Source organism: Crotalus tigris, unplaced genomic scaffold (genome assembly GCF_016545835.1).
Source record: "Crotalus tigris isolate CLP2741 ecotype Arizona unplaced genomic scaffold, ASM1654583v1 scf7180000017546.9332058, whole genome shotgun sequence".
NCBI lineage: Eukaryota > Metazoa > Chordata > Lepidosauria > Squamata > Viperidae > Crotalus > Crotalus tigris.
In genome coordinates this window covers 5,411,926-5,430,571 of record NW_024096465.1, presented here as the reverse complement: position 1 = coordinate 5,430,571, position 18,646 = coordinate 5,411,926, and the positions used below count along the sequence as shown (strand labels likewise).

At 37.0% G+C, this 18,646-nt stretch overlaps 1 protein-coding gene across 2 annotated transcripts in view; it reads left to right on the top strand.

The window, feature by feature from the left end:
• Positions 1 to 1,224: 1,224 nt before the first annotated feature.
• RAB2A (RAB2A, member RAS oncogene family) overlaps positions 1,225 to 18,646 on the top strand; it is a 49,596-nt gene continuing 32,174 nt past the window's right edge. The window contains exons 1-3 of one of the 2 annotated variants that reach the window (XM_039335827.1): positions 1,225 to 1,708; positions 10,547 to 10,626; positions 13,945 to 15,011. In XM_039335827.1, the coding sequence (XP_039191761.1) occupies positions 1,663 to 1,708; positions 10,547 to 10,626; positions 13,945 to 14,358 (540 nt within the window). In that variant the 5' untranslated portion in view covers positions 1,225 to 1,662 and the 3' untranslated portion in view covers positions 14,359 to 15,011. Of the gene's footprint in view, positions 1,709 to 10,546; positions 10,627 to 13,944; positions 15,012 to 16,355; positions 16,428 to 18,646 lie in introns of those variants that run through there. The other variant, XM_039335824.1, reaches the window with a different exon arrangement.

Genomic DNA, 18,646 nt, shown 5'->3' with positions numbered 1-18,646 from the left:
GAGAATTACAGCTATTTAATTCATTTATATTGACATGCAATGTTTTTGAATAAAGATACTGGTATATTGGCAAACAGTTTTTCTACTCTAAGTATATGTATGTGTAAAGAAAAGGCATTTAAACCTGTTCCCAAAGATATGTGTATGCCTAAGCCACTTGATCAAGAGTCTACAATATCATAATGCAACACGCCAAAGTCTGAAATTACCATTCCAGATAACTGAAATACAATGAAATACATTGGAACAATATTCCTGCATCTTAAGAGGCAAAGCTAAAGTAGAGAGCAGAATAATAGAATGGTATGGAATGGCATAGTACTGAGTCTTGAAAATAGGAAACACATGACTAGAATGAGTCCCAGAAAGGTTAAATAGGAATGAAAATGCTTGTGAATAGGAAGTTTCTGCCCATTTACTCTCCAATTACATGCAGGCCCATATGGGCTTGGTCTGCTCTATTATTTTGACTATTCATTCCAGTCCCAGGAATGATGCCAGTTCCTCCTACTTCTGGGGATAGTAATTCCAGTGCCTGATCTTTTCTCTTTTAAGAGCCATCTTTCTAGCCATCTTTCCTGGGCTGACCTTTTTTTCCTCAGGATCCATCATTCCTGCCATTAACTTACCCTACAGTACTTACAGGAACTACTATTCCAGTCTTGTACCATTGTGTTCTTCACAAGTAGATTCCTTTTCCTATTCCAGTCACCCTTGTACTTTATTTGCTTATTTATATCCTGCCTTTATAAATTTTTACAAATAGCTCAAGCAAGCATATCCAACACACCTTCCTCCTATTTTTTTCACAACAAGCCTGTTGTTCCTGCCATTCATGTGACGGCTTTTATTTCAACCCCACTCCAGCCCTTCAGTTCAAACTGCCTATCATTTTACATGGTATCCATTCACAAAGCAGTACAATCTATTCTATCGCAAGTCAGTTATTTCTATTGACCCATTCCACTTGTTTTCATAATACATTCCGCGATTTAGTTAAGTTCACTTTCAGTTCTATATTGATTTCAACAGAGAGGAGTCTTGCCAAGAGTCTCTCTTAGCTCCCATCATTTCCTACGGAAAGATCCAATTATTTCTTACGGCCATTCCGTGTCCTCCCTTCTCACGTGATTCAGATACGAGCCTTGTTCTAAGCCACCTCCCCTCCCCCGCCCCGAGCTATTAAGTCTCCGCCTCTGTGTCACTTACAAGGCTCCTCCCCCTGCTCAGACGCGAAGAAGAGGCACCGGAGGTCTGAACACTTCCGGGTCGGCGAAGAGTGCTTCGTGACGTTGCCAAACCGTGTAGGAGCCTTTCTGCCTGTTATTGTTCCTGCCCCCTCCCCCTAGGTCGCTCCCATCTCGCGCCTCGGGACGTTTACGAGCCTCTTTGAAGACGCGGCGAAAAAAGAAGGGCAAAGAAAAGGAAAGGGGCGCGCGCGCCGGTACAGCCGAGGAGGCCGACGTGAGAGATTGCCGGTGGCCGGTTCGAAAGAGAAAAGGGTAGTTGGAAGACGTGCTGGGGGGGGTGTCGCTAACGGCTCCAAATCTTACGTAGCGCGAGCTCTGACAGAGAAGGGCGGAGGGGGTGTCACGCCACGCCACAGAGGAGCGACAGTCTACGGAGAAGGCAGGCGGGTGAAGCGGCGGCGATCGAAAAGACATGGCCTACGCGTATCTCTTCAAGTACATCATAATCGGGGACACAGGTGAGAAAGCAAAGGGGAAAGAGCCGCTGCGGAATGGGGAAGCCTGTCCTGAGGGCCAAGCCGCCTGCGCAACGCCCGCCTCAGCTGCTCCATTTCCGCAGTGTTGGCTGCGCCGACGTGGTAGTGACTGCTCAAGGAAGGGGGAGGTGCTCGACTTGGGGACCGCCCGTAGCTTGACGCCGGCCTGGTAAGGCCTACACCGGCAGCTGTAGCTATGCCGTGGTTCCAGTCAAGCCGCTGGCTGTAACTTATCCCAATACTGTAATTTTGTTGGGAGTAGCAACGCCATCACCAACCAGGTGGACATGAAGGATAAAAAGAGGGGGTGGGAGTGGTTAGTGGGGGGGGGGGGTTAGGCCTGAAAGAGCGCTGTTAGGCGAATACTTCGATGAGGTTAAAAAAAATGGTGTCGGAACTTGACAACGCCGTGATCAGGGGCTCCCATGCTAGACCTCAAAACTGCTATGCTTGAAAAGTTCATGTCTAATCTCCCATTACATATAGTGAAGCTAAACACTTCTCTTGCCGATTTTTAGTTTAAGATGCTCCAACAAAAGTGTCATTCCTTGGACAGTTAATGGACAAACACAAAGGTTTAGAATAAAGTTACTGGAAAATTGAAATGAATGCATAGACTTTTTAATATAGTTTCCAACATTAACATGAATATAAGCAATCTACTTTCTTTCGGCCTCAGCATCTTAGCTATAATATGGAGAAAATGCAGTCTCTTGTTTCAGCATTTCCAGGCTTGATTTTTTTTTTCTTATTACTTTACCTATTTGCACTGTTACAGTTTATGGTGCTGGGGTTGAGATTAGTGTCTGTTATTATTTCCTCTTGGAGTAAATTACCATCTGATCTGTTTATACAGATATAGTAATGTGGTAATTAAATCTTTTGGATTCCATATATTTGTTTTTCCTAAGAAGCAGTGGTTGCCTATTAAAGTGGCTGTACTTGAAGGTGTATGTATCCACAAACTAGGCATTATTCATTTTGTTAATATCAGAAAAAGATATAATAAAGCCTGACATTATCAAATATGTACAAAGCTAAAGCCAATGAGTTCCTGCAAACTAAAAAAATACCATGTGAAGGGGATGGCTAAAATATTCTTGGCAGTTCTGTGTTCTAGATTCTTGTATTTTCCTGGGAAATGTGATTTTTATAGTGATTTATGGATTTAGGCAACTTTTCCCAAGCAGACCAGATAAAGAATTATAAGTCCAGAGTATAAGGGACATTGTCGCTGGTAGAAGGTTGATTTTTAGGCCTGGTTCATGCATAATGAAGTATACTGTAATTTGTTTTTGAGTAGACAGAATGTCCAAATATAATCATGTAGCTTATGTATAGCAGCTATAGTTATCCATGAAAGATGCATTAAACTAAATTTGGCAACTTAAACAGTGCAATTATGTAATCCTGCCTTCATTACTCATTGAGGAGCAATGATGATTTTGATGCTTATTTTTCATTCTGAGATTACTAAAAGTGAATGTTCGATTTATACCAGTGGTTCTCAACCTTTCTAATGCTGTGACCCCATAATACAGTTCCCCATGTTGTGGTGACCCCCAACCAGTTATACATCACCGGGTGCCAGGGGTCTGGCCAAAGAAAAGGGGAAAAAATGGTGGACAGCCTTGTTTGGCGACCCCCGTGAAATGGTCGTTCGACCCCAAATGGGGTCCCGACCCACAGGTTGAGAACCACTGATTTATACAAAGCATTTTCCATACTGTTCAGTTTAGAAAACTTCTCAGAATGGTTTATAAAAGTTGATAAACCTTGTCAATAATAAATTGTAACTAAATAAATTAAGATTGGGGGAAAAGCAAATAGACAGATATTTACATTTAGATCTCTTCTGAACACAGCACACTTCTTTTTTCATTAAACAGCTATTTCATTAACAGTTGCATTAACTTTAATAAGTCAACTCTTTCATGGAACAACACACACACACACACACACACACACACACACACAGAGTTGAGGCTCAAAGAATAGTCAACCTATCTTAATACTAGAGCAGTGCTGTGCACATGTTCTGTATGGTTTTTGAGGTATGCACAGAATATTTTTATTTACAAACTTGAAATGATCTAAAATGGAAAAAAGACTTAGTGTTAGAGTATATGATAATTTTATGTGGGGTTCTTTCTTTTTTTGAATAGTAGGAAATTGACATTTGGGAGTGTGGTTGGACCATATTTGACATTGGTGATAATTCATGTATTTCTTTAACAGTGGTACAAAAATAACACAAAATATTAATTTACAAGTATTCCTCATTTATTGATTGCTCATTCAGCAACGATTCAAAGTTATGGTACTGTAAAAGGACATTACATGATCATAATTCAGATGCTTGGCAACAAGTGCATATTTACAAGAATTGCAGCTTTGTATGGTCACATATTTGCCATTTGCTACTTTCACAGCCAACTTTCAACAAGTAAAATCAATGGAGAAGCCAGCAGAAATTGCAAGTTGCATTCACATGATGATGTACTTAACCTAAGTGGTTCACTTAACTGCAGCCTCAAATGACATAAGTTGGGCACATCCATGTGATTTTTCACTTTATAACCATGTTGCATAATGATGGAGTGCTGGTTTTATTTGTGGTTAATAAGTGAGGACTACCTGTACTTTTATTGCTATATCTTAACAATGAAGGGCATACTTACTTTAGAAAACAAAGTTAAAATGGGGGATAGAACCAGTATCTGGTTCTGGTATAGCTGTTAAAATGTTGATCAAGGACTGCAGAAATCCAGGTTCACATCCATATTTAGCTCAGCAGATGAACTTGGGAAATTCTTTTCTTAAACCCATCAGCCCCACAGTGCTGAGGAAAAAAACTAAAGAAATTTGAAGGAAGGGTGGAATATTTTTCACAATTCTGGTAATCTGCTCCAGCAAATACTGTATAATAGGCTAAAAATACTGACTAAAAGCAACAGCTATCCAAAATATTCAACCCTGCTTAAAAGCATGATGAAACAATGTTTTCCTAATGAAATATTAGGAGACAAGTTGATTGAACTTTGGAGGTGAAGAGTTTCAAAATACATTCTTGAATAGAATTCTTTATTGGCCAAGTATGATTGGACACACAAGGAATCTGCTGCCTGATCCATATCCCTCTCACATTTTTGTAGACTCTTAATAGGCCATGTGAATTTCTTACTGGATAGGCAGATTCAGATTTAACAAGGTGGTCCTTGATGTAACTATATAGTGCTTTGTAAGTAATCACCAGCATTTTGAGTTTGGTCCAGAAGCTTACAGTAACCAGTGCCCTGACTTCTGTGATGACACCTATGTCTTTTCCTGTTCCATACATTTCTTTGTGATCTTTCTGAAGTTGTGTTAGGTTCAAAAATGATGACATATTCATATTATGGTGTCAAATGTATTTATTATCTTTGTATACCACCGTTGTAAATCTGAGAGGTTTCACATTATTCACACACATTTTTTAGTATATATGTGTTGATAGATTTTTTTGTGTGTGATCTGTATACTAACAGCATATCATTACAGGTATTAACCTGGAAAAGCAAAGCAAGTTCCCACAAAGGAAATCTCTGTTTTCTGAGATGCCCTTAAATTCTTCCAACTGTGAACAGATCTACAATGAAATGGTTTTACAGTCTCTTATATAGTGTGCCTCATATCGATTAATTAGTATTATATTTAAATATTCTTTTGTGTAATTCTATTTCAGTGCTTAACTCATCTGAAAATCATAATTAGAATATACAGAATCTTTTTCTTAACACTGAAAATGGCAAATCAATAATAGAAGGCTGAGGGGAGGGAACAATCATAAAAGCTTTAAGTAATTTTGAAAAGTACAAATCAAGAAAGGGGGGAAACTCTTTTAAGCAATCCCTTAGATCACATCCATGTTTTTTGGGAGCTGGGAAGTGCCTTCTCTATTGCAGCACCTGCCATATAGAACATCGTATCCCATAAGAATCAGATAGCCTCAACCCTGTTGCCATTTCAACAAGAATTTAAAATTTGGATTTGACCTGGGATGTTAGATAAGCTCTACTACATGGTGCATGCTATATTATTTTAATATTATGATTGTGGCTTTAATTTCGATATGGCGATTTTATTTGGATTTGGATTTTTATTGAGGTTTTATTTGGCAGGGCCAGTAGGCAGAGGGCACGTAGGGCACCAGCTAGTTGGCTGAGCCAGCAGAGTGCAGGGCTATCAAAGGGCAGAGATAGAGGAAATAGGTAGGTGGGGGGAATTGAACTGCCCCGTGATTGCCAAGTACCTGAATTTTTATCATGTGACAGTCGGACATTGTAGCAACTGTAACTTCAGGAACCAGCCGTAACTACCATTTGTTCAGCACCATTATAACTTCATATGGTCACTGAACAAATAAATAGTAACTTGAGGACTACTTGTGTAATGAATCAAGGAACAATTCTGCTTGTTCTCGCTGGCTTAGAAAACATCCCTGGTTCATTTGAAACTCATCTTTAGAGTACCTCCATTAGGCAATAAGCAATAATCATCTTCATGGATTTTATTTTTTAGTTATTTTTGTACTTTATCTCCTGTCTCAATTCTAATGCCTATAGGCAATTTACAAATATAGCCATGAAAGTCAGCTGAATGACCTTAGGCTTGTCACTCTCAGTCCAACTCACCTAATAGGGTTGGTGTGGGGAAAATAGGAAGAGAAACTTGTGTTGGATATGTTCCCTGCCTTGAGTTATAAAAATAACAAAGGCAGGATATAACTATCAAGCAAATAAACAAAATATTAGAACACTGGAAATTCTGTAACTTTTTTTAATGTATGTGTGTATGCGTTATAGTTGTACCATTTGATAGAAAGGAAACAGAGGAAACTATTAGGCATATTTATTAGAAACCATACTTAGTGAGTTATTAACTGGGTTTTTCTATCATTAAATAATCCAAATTGCTTTGGTTCATGTAACCTACTATACTAAAATTGAATATCAAACACTATTGCTTATTATACTCTGTATACCAGGCAATTGTTTTACTGTGCATCCATACTTTTTCAAGTAATACTTTTTTAGAAATAAAAATATAAATGGACTTGGAATTTCCAAGTTCTGCCTGCATAGAAACTTGTATGCTCTAACTTCAAGTTTCAGTACTCCGGGGGAGGGAGAGGAAAATAAAGATGAAAACATTCCAATAGTTTGTACTATTTGAAAAATACTAATAATAGCATGGAAGTATTAAGTATTACATATTAATAGATGAAATTGGATTAAATTACCAACAAAATATGTAGAATCTTGTGTCTTTATTGAACACACTGACGTAACATTCCCTAGTTTTGTTGGAAAAAAATATATGTAGCTTTAGACTAGAGTTAGTAAATTATGGAATCTTCTTTAACAGCCGTGATTTCAACCAAATTTTTCCTGTGTCTGTTGATTGTTTCTGCAAATCAGCTTAAAAGTATTTTGGCACATCCCTCCTTATAGAACTGCTTCAACTCATTATTTTTGGACTATTTTTGAATTTCTGTTGAGATACGGTCCAGGTTTTAACTTGGCCACTTCCAAAAATGAATATTTTTCTACTTCAGCTATTCTGTTGTAGTTTTACTTTTGTTTAAGATCATTGTAGTACTGCATGACTCATTTGCTTAAGCTTTATTTCACGGACAGATACGCTGGCACTGTCTGCTGATAGAATATAAAATCAATTGCTCTTAGAATGGTAGCAAGCTATCCAGGCCCACTCCAACTCCCATCTTATTCATGATTTGGATGAAATCCTTTTGTTGCAATGCAGTCTTTCTTTTCTTTTTTTCCAACAGTGTTCCTCATTAATGCTAGAAAATTCCAGTCTTGTGTCATCCACTATAGAACATAGTTCAAATAACCTTCTAAATCATTCAGGTGAATTTTAACAAACTTGAAAAAGGGGCAGTATGTTTTTTGCAGAGCTGTGGAGTTCTTTTTAATACCTTCCCATGTGCACCATTCTTGTTCAGTGCTTTCCTTGTGGGAGACACTGACATTAGGCAGTGCAAAAGTGACCTTCAACTCCTTTGTTCCTACCTGAGGTCCCTTACCGCTTCCCAAGGTATTGTAAGACTTGTTCTTAGGGAAAATTTCATTTGACAATCACTCTTGGGAAGAGTAGCAATAGCATTGCATTTTCTCTACTTTTATGCATTCTGGCTTGATCACGCGTTTGTGATGGTTTTGTAGCTCTTTCCCAATTCATAAAATTGACTATCTTTTTTCTGAAGTTCACAGAGATTTCTTTTTTATCAGAGCATGATTCACTTCCAGAAATCTCTGTCATGAAGAGCAGCCTACAGTGATGATATTTTTATAGAGAAAGACCCACCATTTACACCTGATTGTCATCTTGTTTATTGGAACATCTATATCAGGGGTCTTCAAACTTGGCCCTTTTATGCCTTGTGGACCAACTCCCAGAATTCCTCAGCCAAGCATGCTGGCTGAGGAATTGTGGGAGTTGAAGTCTACAAGCCATAAAAGGGCCAAGTTTGAAGACCCCTGATCTATATTATTCTATAAGAATGCTGATTTCTTATGACTTTATAAACTTATTCTAACAAGTACAGTAAATGTTGCCTCTATGTCGGCTACAAGCATGTCATTCACTGTTTTGTAACTTGTTTGCCTAATTAGAATTTCCTTATCTGTTAAAAGGACTAAAATATGAAGCTCTGATCATAGTATCAATATAGTATAGAGGAGAGCAGAGCAGAGCAGAGCATGTCAGAACAGAATACTTTATTTGGCCAAGTGTGATTAACACACAAGGAATTTATCTCTGGTGCCAGAAATTCTAAATGCAGTGTCTGCTCTTTTTCATTAATAACCCTTGATTCAAATTTTGGAATTGATTTAGTTGCCCATGTAATATACCTTAGAAAGGTTGTGTTAGCAAGTGCTATTGGTACCCACACTGCTCTAGCCTCTGATGCTATTATGTTCCAAGACAAATCCTCTTTAAGTAAAGTATTTCATAATAGCACATATTGCATTGGTTGGATTCAAATGTTGTGCAAAGTCATAGCTTCTTAAATATGCATACAGTAGTGGCCAAAATTGTGGAAACCTTTTGGGAAAAGTGTATTTTTGAGGTTTGATGGCTAATAACACCACTTTTTTGTAGTAGTAGTACCATAAAATTATATATATCAATGGAAAGATAATTTAATCAAGAATGTAATGCAACATAGTTTGTTCAATTATCTGTACTGTATTCTATATATATAAAAAGTTATAGACAAATAACCAGAAAAGGGAAGCACAACTTGCTTAGGTTGATATCAGGTAGCTTTCCTTCACCTGATTGTAGCCAATGAGCCTGAATGTTTAGAGAGCCAATCAGGTGTCATCTTGTTTTGGCAATGAGCCAATCAGATCACAGTAGGATTCAGTTATTGATGTAATGTATTGAAGCTGAGAGGAGTATATTATGTGATCGCTATCAAGTTGGTTGTTTTTTTTTTCTTTCATTTAGTGAGCTTGTAGAACATAATAAAATTAAAGTAATGGTGCAAAGAGTTGACTGGTTGCCCAGAAAGCGGTGTAAAATAGTATTATTAAGTGAACAAGACTACAGTTATAAAGAAATTAGAAGAAAAATTAGTGGAAACATAACCAAAGGTGGCATTTCTAATGTACAGTTTTCCCAAAAGGTTTCCACAATTTTGGCCACTACTGTATGCTGTATATTCTGGCTTACATAGTATCAAGGCCCAAAATGGAATGGGTTGGGTAATTTTTTTTCCTTATCAAGGGCAACATTCATTTGAAGATATTTGCTCAGAGCTACATGCCAGATGAGGGCAGTGTGGATGCAATAATGTGATAGGGCCATTGTTTACTTTCTGGTACCTTTTTTCTTCTCTCTAATCTTTTTTGGTGGAAGGATTACCATATAATCATTTGCAGACAAGGAAGACTAGAAAAGAATGAACACTCTTGATGACAAGTTATTATACAGTTCTGCATAGGAAGGTGACAAAACTCTTTCTTCAAGTGATCTTTCATTTGTTTTTCCTGTTGAGGTTCAAGGGATAGGAAGGCAGGCATTATTCTGAAAATGAAAAACTACCTATGGAGATGATACCAGAATTGTAGATGAGATTCTTAGCAGAAATAAGCTAAGGGAAAAATATGTTTGACAGAAGCCTTGAAAACCAGGTAGCCTTGAATTAAGCCCAAATGGAGAGAGAGACAAAATTACATTCAGAGAAATCTTAGATATTAGAAATGTGATTGCATATGGTGATGGGGAAATCATAAAGCAGGAAAGAGTACTTTGTATTAGGGACATCAATAAACAGTGACATCCTCAAATCTTCAATGTTTGTAATCAGTATGCACAATATGGGTATGAAGCAAAAAAAAGAAGAAAAACTAGAAATCTTAAAACAAATATGACCTGATAACATCAGAGGAATGTGGTGGGATATTTATTGAAACTTAAATGATGATTATTCAGGAGACAGACACAATGGTGGTGGAGTGATTTTGTATGTAATAAGCCATATGTCTAAAATATGACTTAAAATATGGAACTTTTGTTAAAAGCTTCTGGGTAAGATTAAAAATCCTAAAAAATGAAATCATATCCATGTGGGAATTTATTATAAGGCATTGAGCACTAAATTTAAAGGGTTTAGATTTTTAAACCGAGTCCCAAGTTTTCAAGGAGGCAGACTATAGTGGTAATAATATCTGCTGAAAAATTAATAGAACTAGTAATAGGAGGCCCAACAAATTTCTGATTTCTCTTCCTGACAATTTCATTTCTCAGAATTGCAAGAAGAAACAAGGGTTTCAGCTATCCTGGATCTAACCCTGACCAACAGAGAGGAATTAGTCAATGGACTGGAGGTGTGTGGTAATCATGGGAAAGCAACTATGTCATATTGGCGTTCAAGATAACTAAAGAAAAGCTGAGCAAACTCAGTCATATACCTTGGACTTCAAGAAAGAAGATGTTAATAAAGGTGGGCATCATGCCATGACTTGAAATCTTAAAGGATAAACAAGTCAAAAAAGGATGGAAAATCTGCAAAACAAGATACTGAAAGAATAGGCGCAAATAATTTCTAAAATAATTTAAAATGGAAGAAATTTTAGTAGACCTACATGGATAAATAGTAATACCTATTGGTTGAAGCAGAAAAAGAAATATATAGAAAATGGAAGAGGAGAGTAGTAAGGAAGAATAAAAGGATTATCTGATGTTTGAATAGATGAAATAGAAGAAGCTCACACTAAGATCAGGCTGCTGAGAAATTCAAATAATAATAATAGTATGTCTAAATTTTGGAAGCATTGGAAGCTGTTAGTCTGTTGCATCAGGAAAGCAGGGAAGCTATAATGATGGAGGTAAAGATAAGGTGGAACTCCTTAGATATTAAGAAGACAAAAAGAACTTTTCCTAATGTCAGGACAGAGAGAGAAAAAAAATTCAGGATTGTTCAGGTTATAGTAAAAGTCCATCTTCCATTTTAAATGAATATAGATCTCTATGGTGAGATAAATTACATTCCAGGTTGTTAAAGTTGCCTTTGGCAAGAGGAGTGGCATACAAGTTTGGTAATTAAATAAATAAAGGCTGAAGCAATTTCAGAACCACACATCAATTAGTTTAGGATTTGTTCTAGAACAGGAACTAAAATGCATTGTCCAGCAGCATGTCTTTAAGCACTAAAAGAAAATATACCATTATCAAGAGGCAGCATGATTACTTAAGAATAAATAGCCTTATTTATTTTTATGATAGAGTAATGGCTGCCATTTGTTAACCAAGATAATGCTGTGAAGTAAGCTAGAGGTTCCCAAACTTTTGGGCAACAGGGACCAGTGCCGTGGAAAAAAGTTTTTCCACAGATCAGAAGGGGTGTGATTTTGTGTACTGCTTGCATCCCATGGATGGGGCTTTTTTTGTTTGTGCGGGCTTGACAAATTTTTTGATGGTAAGAGCTGTTAACAGTCTGACTAGAGCAGTAGTGAATTCCTCCTGCATAGGTTTTTTGCAAACCATGATGAGATGGTGGCCAGTATGGGAATAGTTTACCCGTTTATGGTCCCATTTATGGTCACCTTGTCTGTTATGCTTTCTACAATGTTAGTGTTTTATAGTAGAAAATATTAAGAACGTTAAACAACTTTTCAATAGTCATAACCTAGAAATCCCAGTACATCAAGCATTGAAAGCTGCTTTTAATGTAGAGATTTGACCCAAACTCCCATCTATCTGAGTGAGATGAATAATGTCATGGCTTCAAGATCACTGGTTCTCTTTTCATCTTGCCAAGTTCCTTCCCCTTTTGTAGACAGTATGGCAACTTGTGCAACCACCCCATATTGAATACTTGCATCTTAAATGACCTGTTCCTTCCATCTTTAGAGCTAAAGCCAGGATGTTGTTTCCAAATGTGGGTCTTGAATTCTAGGGGGACTAATGGAGTAGAAACAGAGTATCTTCACTTTCAACCTAAAAAATTTAGGCTTGGTGCTGACAAAAGCCATTTGCAATATGGCAAGTTTTGTTGTTTTCATGTAAAAATATTTATAATTGTTTTAAAATTCAATCCTATTCCTATACCCACCTTTAAATTCTGATAGAGTTTTTAAGTATGAATTTTTTCAAAAATATCACAACTGATTGTTGATTTCCAGAGATAGGCATCTATGGTTCTTCAAATCACTACTGTACTCAAATATAACTGTAAATAGAAAATAATTTTTGAATTTTTAATATGTGTGAATTGGTTTATTTTATGACATATTTGAATGAAATCTTATAGTTGACAGAAATGCTAGTGAAATGAACTGAAATGCATGTTTGAGCCAAACTTATACAATAATTATTTTTGTATTTTAATATACAAAAAATATTTCTAAAAAGAGAAAGAAATTTCCATTGAATAAATAATTAGTGGTTGTGTAAAGTAAGAAGGAACTTATCTAGAACTTTCTTAGACACAATCTCTTCCGGACCAAGCATAATAACTATTTTTTCCTTTGCTTTGGAGAAAGTTTCTTTCAATAGAATTTGAGAACTAATTGTTCTCGCATGTCATAGTTTCTTGGACTAATAATTATTAGACACAGTCTATGACTGTTCTTGGACTAATAATTATTAGACACAGTCTACAACTGAAAAAGCAATTGTTTGGTTTTTGGTAATGGCTATTTTGATATTAGCCTTTTTGAAGTCTGTTTCACTCAACATACTATAAAATTGAGTTCAGTCATGTACATCCTCATATCACTTGGTTGAGAATTGATATTTAGCATATATAGCAGAAGGATAGAGGTGTCTAAGATATGTCTTATGAATGTTACGAGAATCTTAACTACAAAGGCTACACAAAAGTTGTTAATAAAATGGGAAATTTCTTAAACTTTTGAATGTTAGAATCCTAGTAATTATGCAAAGTTTTTTGGGTTTTTTTAAAGTATATTCTGTTCTCAACATGCAGTTTGTCCAAATGTATTTATTTGGAAAATAGAATGATTTAATGTGGGCCATATCAACAACTATCTGCTCCTACTTTGATCCATATTTGAAATCTAGAGAAATGAACTTACTATATTGTTAAATAAGGAAACCATACATACCTATTATAGGTTTGCTTTTTAACAAGAAGGAATAACATTTTCAAATAAAGTAGGTTCTTCTAAGCCAGGGCTTTTCAACCTTTTCACAAATTGTACAACTTTTAGGACATGACAATATTTAAGTACCACCAGTGCTTAGCAAGGTGCTTAAAACCTGATCACTAAAAAAGGGGAGGAATTTTGGGTTTCACGATTAGATTAATTTGTTATAGAAATGGCTAGTTTATACTATTACGGAAAAGTAAAAAGTTGAGATTTAATGTTAATGCTTCATTCTACTGCAACAGAAGAAGTTGGAAGTCAGTGTCTTTGCTTTGCTTTTTTCCTTCTCCCCCTCATTTTTCTTTCCCTTTTTCCTCCCCACTGTGTCCTACTATTTGCTTTTGTATTTTATTCTATAATCTAATAAAATGTTACATTCTGTAAAAAAGGGGGGAAGTACCAGTTTTACTCCTCCTTTTATATCCTTTCTTCGCTCCCTCTCCTTCTTTTATATCCTCTTCTCTTTCCCCCCTCCTCCTTTCATATCCTCTCCTCTCTCCCCCCTCCTCCTCCTTTTCTCTTCTGGTATGCTAGAAGCGCCGATCAGCTGGAGGTGCATATGCCGATCATGGGCTCACTGGAGCCTCAGCAACACCACTGCTCCAGCTGAATCTCCACCTGAAGACTGTGTGTGGCTGCCAACCACCCCCCAGGCCACCAGAAGTGCCGATCAGCTGTAGCCACATGCCGACCCTGGGCTCTCAGCAGAGCCTCAGCAACATCGCAGCTCCAGCTGACTCTCCCCCAGGCCTCTCTGGCACTGCTGCCACTTCAGCTCATCCACTTTTACACTTTTTTAACACTTTTTTTTGCAGTGCTTTTCAATCAGTCGTACACATACCACCTGCTAAGGTGCTGAAGTACCACCAGTGGTACACGTACCACGGGTTGCAAAGCCCTGTTCTGAGCAATTGTTTTCTGCCCATAATTTTTTTAGAGGAAGTATAATTTATTTGATTGTTGTGTTTAATTCAGTATTATTTATAAAAACTTGGGGATAAGACTAGTTAACAGGTTAAGAGTTTGGGGGGGTTGCAAGGGGAGTCTTTAAAAATTGGAAACAGTGGTTCTGTTTGATTTGTTTTTCAATTAGCTGGCTTTACCACTCCAAAAATGGATAATCTTATCAACATACAGCAGGGTAACTGTGGAGTTTCTAAAGTTAAGTTATTCTTTAAAAAATCTACTAAATCCAAAGAAAAGTAAATGAAGAATCCCTTTTGCACACTTACTGGTAAATAGAAAGTACACCCAATAGTCCTTTTGCTCATCTACTAACCTGGAGAAGCAAGATCGAAAGCATTTCAAACTTTTTTCTCCTTATTTATTTTAAGTGTCTCTCTTTCTAAAAGATCCGAGAAATATTTCATTGCTCATGAAATGTTATGACTGGTTTGAATCTTTTGATAGGGATTTATAATATTGGTACAAAGTGCTTTAGTTGACTCAAGATTCACTTGAATCAGATTTACAAGTAGTACTTGAAGTAAAACAGGTCTTATCAAAAATACAGAGTTAAGTGTTATTGTAGATTTTGATGTTAAAGAGATTAATTTGATGTTGAATCTTATAACAGCTGCAAGATTATTGGTGGGGCAATATTGGAAGAAAGATTCTTTGCCTTCTATGGAAGAATGGATACTCAAGATGTCTAATTTAGCAGAAATGGCAAAGATTTCCACTTATTTGAAGGACTACTCACAAGAAAGATATATTTCAGTTTGGAGAAGATGGATAGATTATATTCAGAATAAATATGAGATTAAAAAGTATTATCTAGTTTATGAGTAAATTTCAGATTATTACTAATAGTTTAATATGGTAGAATTTATATTATTCTTAGTTTTATGGTTTAATTATATTATTTTTGTATTTAATTTGTTAATATTTATTTTGAAAAGGAGTTAAAGCATGTTATGGATTTGACTGTTTGTATAATTAGGTAATGTAAGTTAGTTTATGATGTTTATTTGTAACCCTGTAATCAGCTCTGGGGAGGGGGGAGGGGTGGGAGGGATTTGGGATATATATTGTATAAAATTTTTAAAAACCTTTAATGAAAAAAAATACAGAGTTACAACAGACATCCCAAAATTACATACGAACCTGTTTCAAAGTTATGAGGACTGCATTTGTCCTTATGATCAACCAGGGAGACGCTTTAGAGCCCCTCACCTCTCTCCTCCTTATCCATCCCAAAGGTACTCTACAGGACTTGGGCCTGCTCGCATACCTCCTGAAAGCAGTCAGCATTGTCAGCCAATTTTCTGCAGAAATGGTGGCTGCTTTCAGAGCTTTCTGCCCTAATCAGCTGGCCATTGGGAAACTGCAAGGCTCTCCTGGCTCTTGCTAGGCCTTAGGAAACCAGACCCTGTATGCTAAGGTAGCAGCTTTAGGATGAGCTTTCCAAAAATCTTTCCCTTGCTTTAACCCCCTCCATCACCCCAAAATTGACATTTCTTAAAGAAAACAAAAAAAGGTGGGAGAGGCAGACTTGTTTATCTTTTTCTCCCAGCTCCCACCCCCTTAGGTGCTGAAACTAAATTCCCCACCTCATTCCTCCAATCTCTATCCTCTTTAACAATTTAATTTACTAAACTTAATTGCATGCTTGCGATTGCACTAGGGAGAGCAGGGATGGTTGGTGAGGTAGTTCATTTAATATTTGTTCTGACTTCCAACTGTAATGGACAGGATTCGTTATGGTTGTAATTCGAGGACCACCTGTATACATGTGGATTCTAACTCTCACAGTGTCATGGGAATAATGAGTTCTAAATCACTTTTTTTGCTATGTGTGCAGATTAAAATAATTTGCTGAGATTAGAGGATAGCAATAGTCTTTTTAGACTTCAGAAACATGTTTTAATGAGTGTGTATCTTTAAATACTTTCATTTCAGCAAATATTGTACAACTGCAGATTCTTGAAATTCCTGTTTTTCAGGTGTTGGAAAATCATGTTTATTGTTGCAGTTTACAGACAAAAGGTTTCAACCAGTTCATGACCTTACTATAGGTAAGTCCTTAGTAGGTAAATGATGAAAGATGATAATTCTGTGTGTCAAAATTTGAAATACATGAAATTTAAACATTGGATTTAAGATTCGTACATAAATGGTTCCTAATCCATTTGATATGTAATTTAGATATATATTGAACAATTATTATTTCCACAATTATACCGTATATTCCGGCGTATAAGACGACTGGGCGTATAAGACGACCCCCAACTTTTCCAGTTAAAATATAGAGTTTGGGCTATACTCGCCGTATAAGACTACCCCTCTTTCAACGCACACCAAATAAAAATTAAAAAACATCAGATTTGATTTCAATATGGTAATTTTAATTCAAATGCTTATGGCATAAAGGTACTTAGCAGGAAAACTGTCACTTATAAACATAAGGCTGTTTGTCATCAAACATGTAAACATAAAACAGTGCAAGTGATTAAACTTTTCCTAATTCACTCTAAAGCTGAAAGGAAGGATAAGACAATAAACCCATGGGAGCTGCCATGCTATTTGTTTTCTAAGCTGTCAACCAAACTGGAACTGATGATGATAGGAGGAAGATAACAAACAATAGAGAGAGCAAGTGCCGGGCAGTCCCTGGCGAGTCAGCAACGCCCATCATAACTGCAAGCTATTTTTATAGGTTTTGCTGGCATGATACTTTCCCTTTAAAAGCCTTTAAAATCATCCTGTTCATCATCTGATATCATAAAAATATCAATGACATCTTGTGATACATTTGCAAGGCAGTCATCGTATGGATCGAATTCCGTATCAGATGGTGTGGTCTCAGCTTCGGCTTCCTCTTCATCTTGCCACAAGTAGTCGTCCTCCATACCATCTAATGAATTTGATATGCCACACTTCTTGAAAGACTTGATTATTGTTTCTGCATCAATATCATTCCAGGCTTTTATGACAAACTTGCACAAAACATCCAATTGTGGAGCACGCATGTTTCCTCCTTTTGTGAATGACTTTTCGCCACTAACCATCCATTCATTCCACTGTTCTCGAATGCGATCTTTAAATGGCTTGTTTAGGCATACATCCAGTGGCTGTACTAACGATGTTAATCCTGCAGGAATAACTGCCACATCTGTGTTTAGTCTTGCAAGCTTTTGCTTGGTGCTGGGAGTTAAATGAGCCCTGAACATATCCCACACCAGTAGACTACGTTTTTGAATAAGTCCACCTGGTCGCCTGCTCCATACATTATCAAGCCATAGCTTTACCCCTTCTTCATCCATCCAGCCTTTTTCATTCACATGTACAAAACAACCAACAGGGAACTTGAGTTTTGGCATTGTTTTTCTTTTAAAAATAATCATTGGTCTCAGTTTGGCACCATCAGCTGTGCATGCTAGTACCACTGTAAAACTGGACTTCTCATGTCCTGTTGTTTTAATTAAAATTGTTTTTTCACCTTTCTGATGGACAGTTTTATTTCCAACCATATCAAAATTCATTGGAGTTTCATCCATATTTCCAATACTACTTAATGCATAGCCATGTTTAATGCGCTGTTGTATTATGTATTGATGGAAACTAATTACTTTGCTATCAAGATCTGCAGGTAATTTTTGTGCAATTTTCGTCTTTTGCCTCAGTACCATATTATGCCTTTCCAAGAATCTAGTACACCAGGATGCAGTGGCCTTAAATCTGTTGCTGTGATCTGGGTTAGATTTGGCCCACTGAAGTGCAAACAAACGTATTTTATTTCGTGTCACTACATAACCGTTTTGGCGATGCTCATTCACCATGTCTGCTACATGTTTTTCAAGTTCTGGCCAATGTGGGGTGCCTCTTCTTAATGCACACTTACCCCTTGGCATACTCTTTAATGCTTTTTCATTTGCCTTCCAGTCCCGAACCATCTTTTCTGTTACTCCATATTGTCTTGCAGCAGCGCAGTTATTATGTTCCATGGCAAAGTTTACAACTTTAAGTTTGAAACTGGCTTCATATTTCCTTCTTCTTGCTGGTGGAGCCATGATAGGGTCTTGACTATTGGACATTTGTATACTGTACTGTATGTATTGGTGCTGTACTGTATGAACTGGTACAGATACTGGTGCTGTACTGTATGTACCCAGTATACAACAACCAGCCAATCACAGCAAGCGATGAACCTTAGCTGGTTGTTGTATACAAAGCCTGCTTGGATTGGGTGGATCAGCTCTCCCTGCCTGCCCAACCCTTCCTGTCATCTTATAGG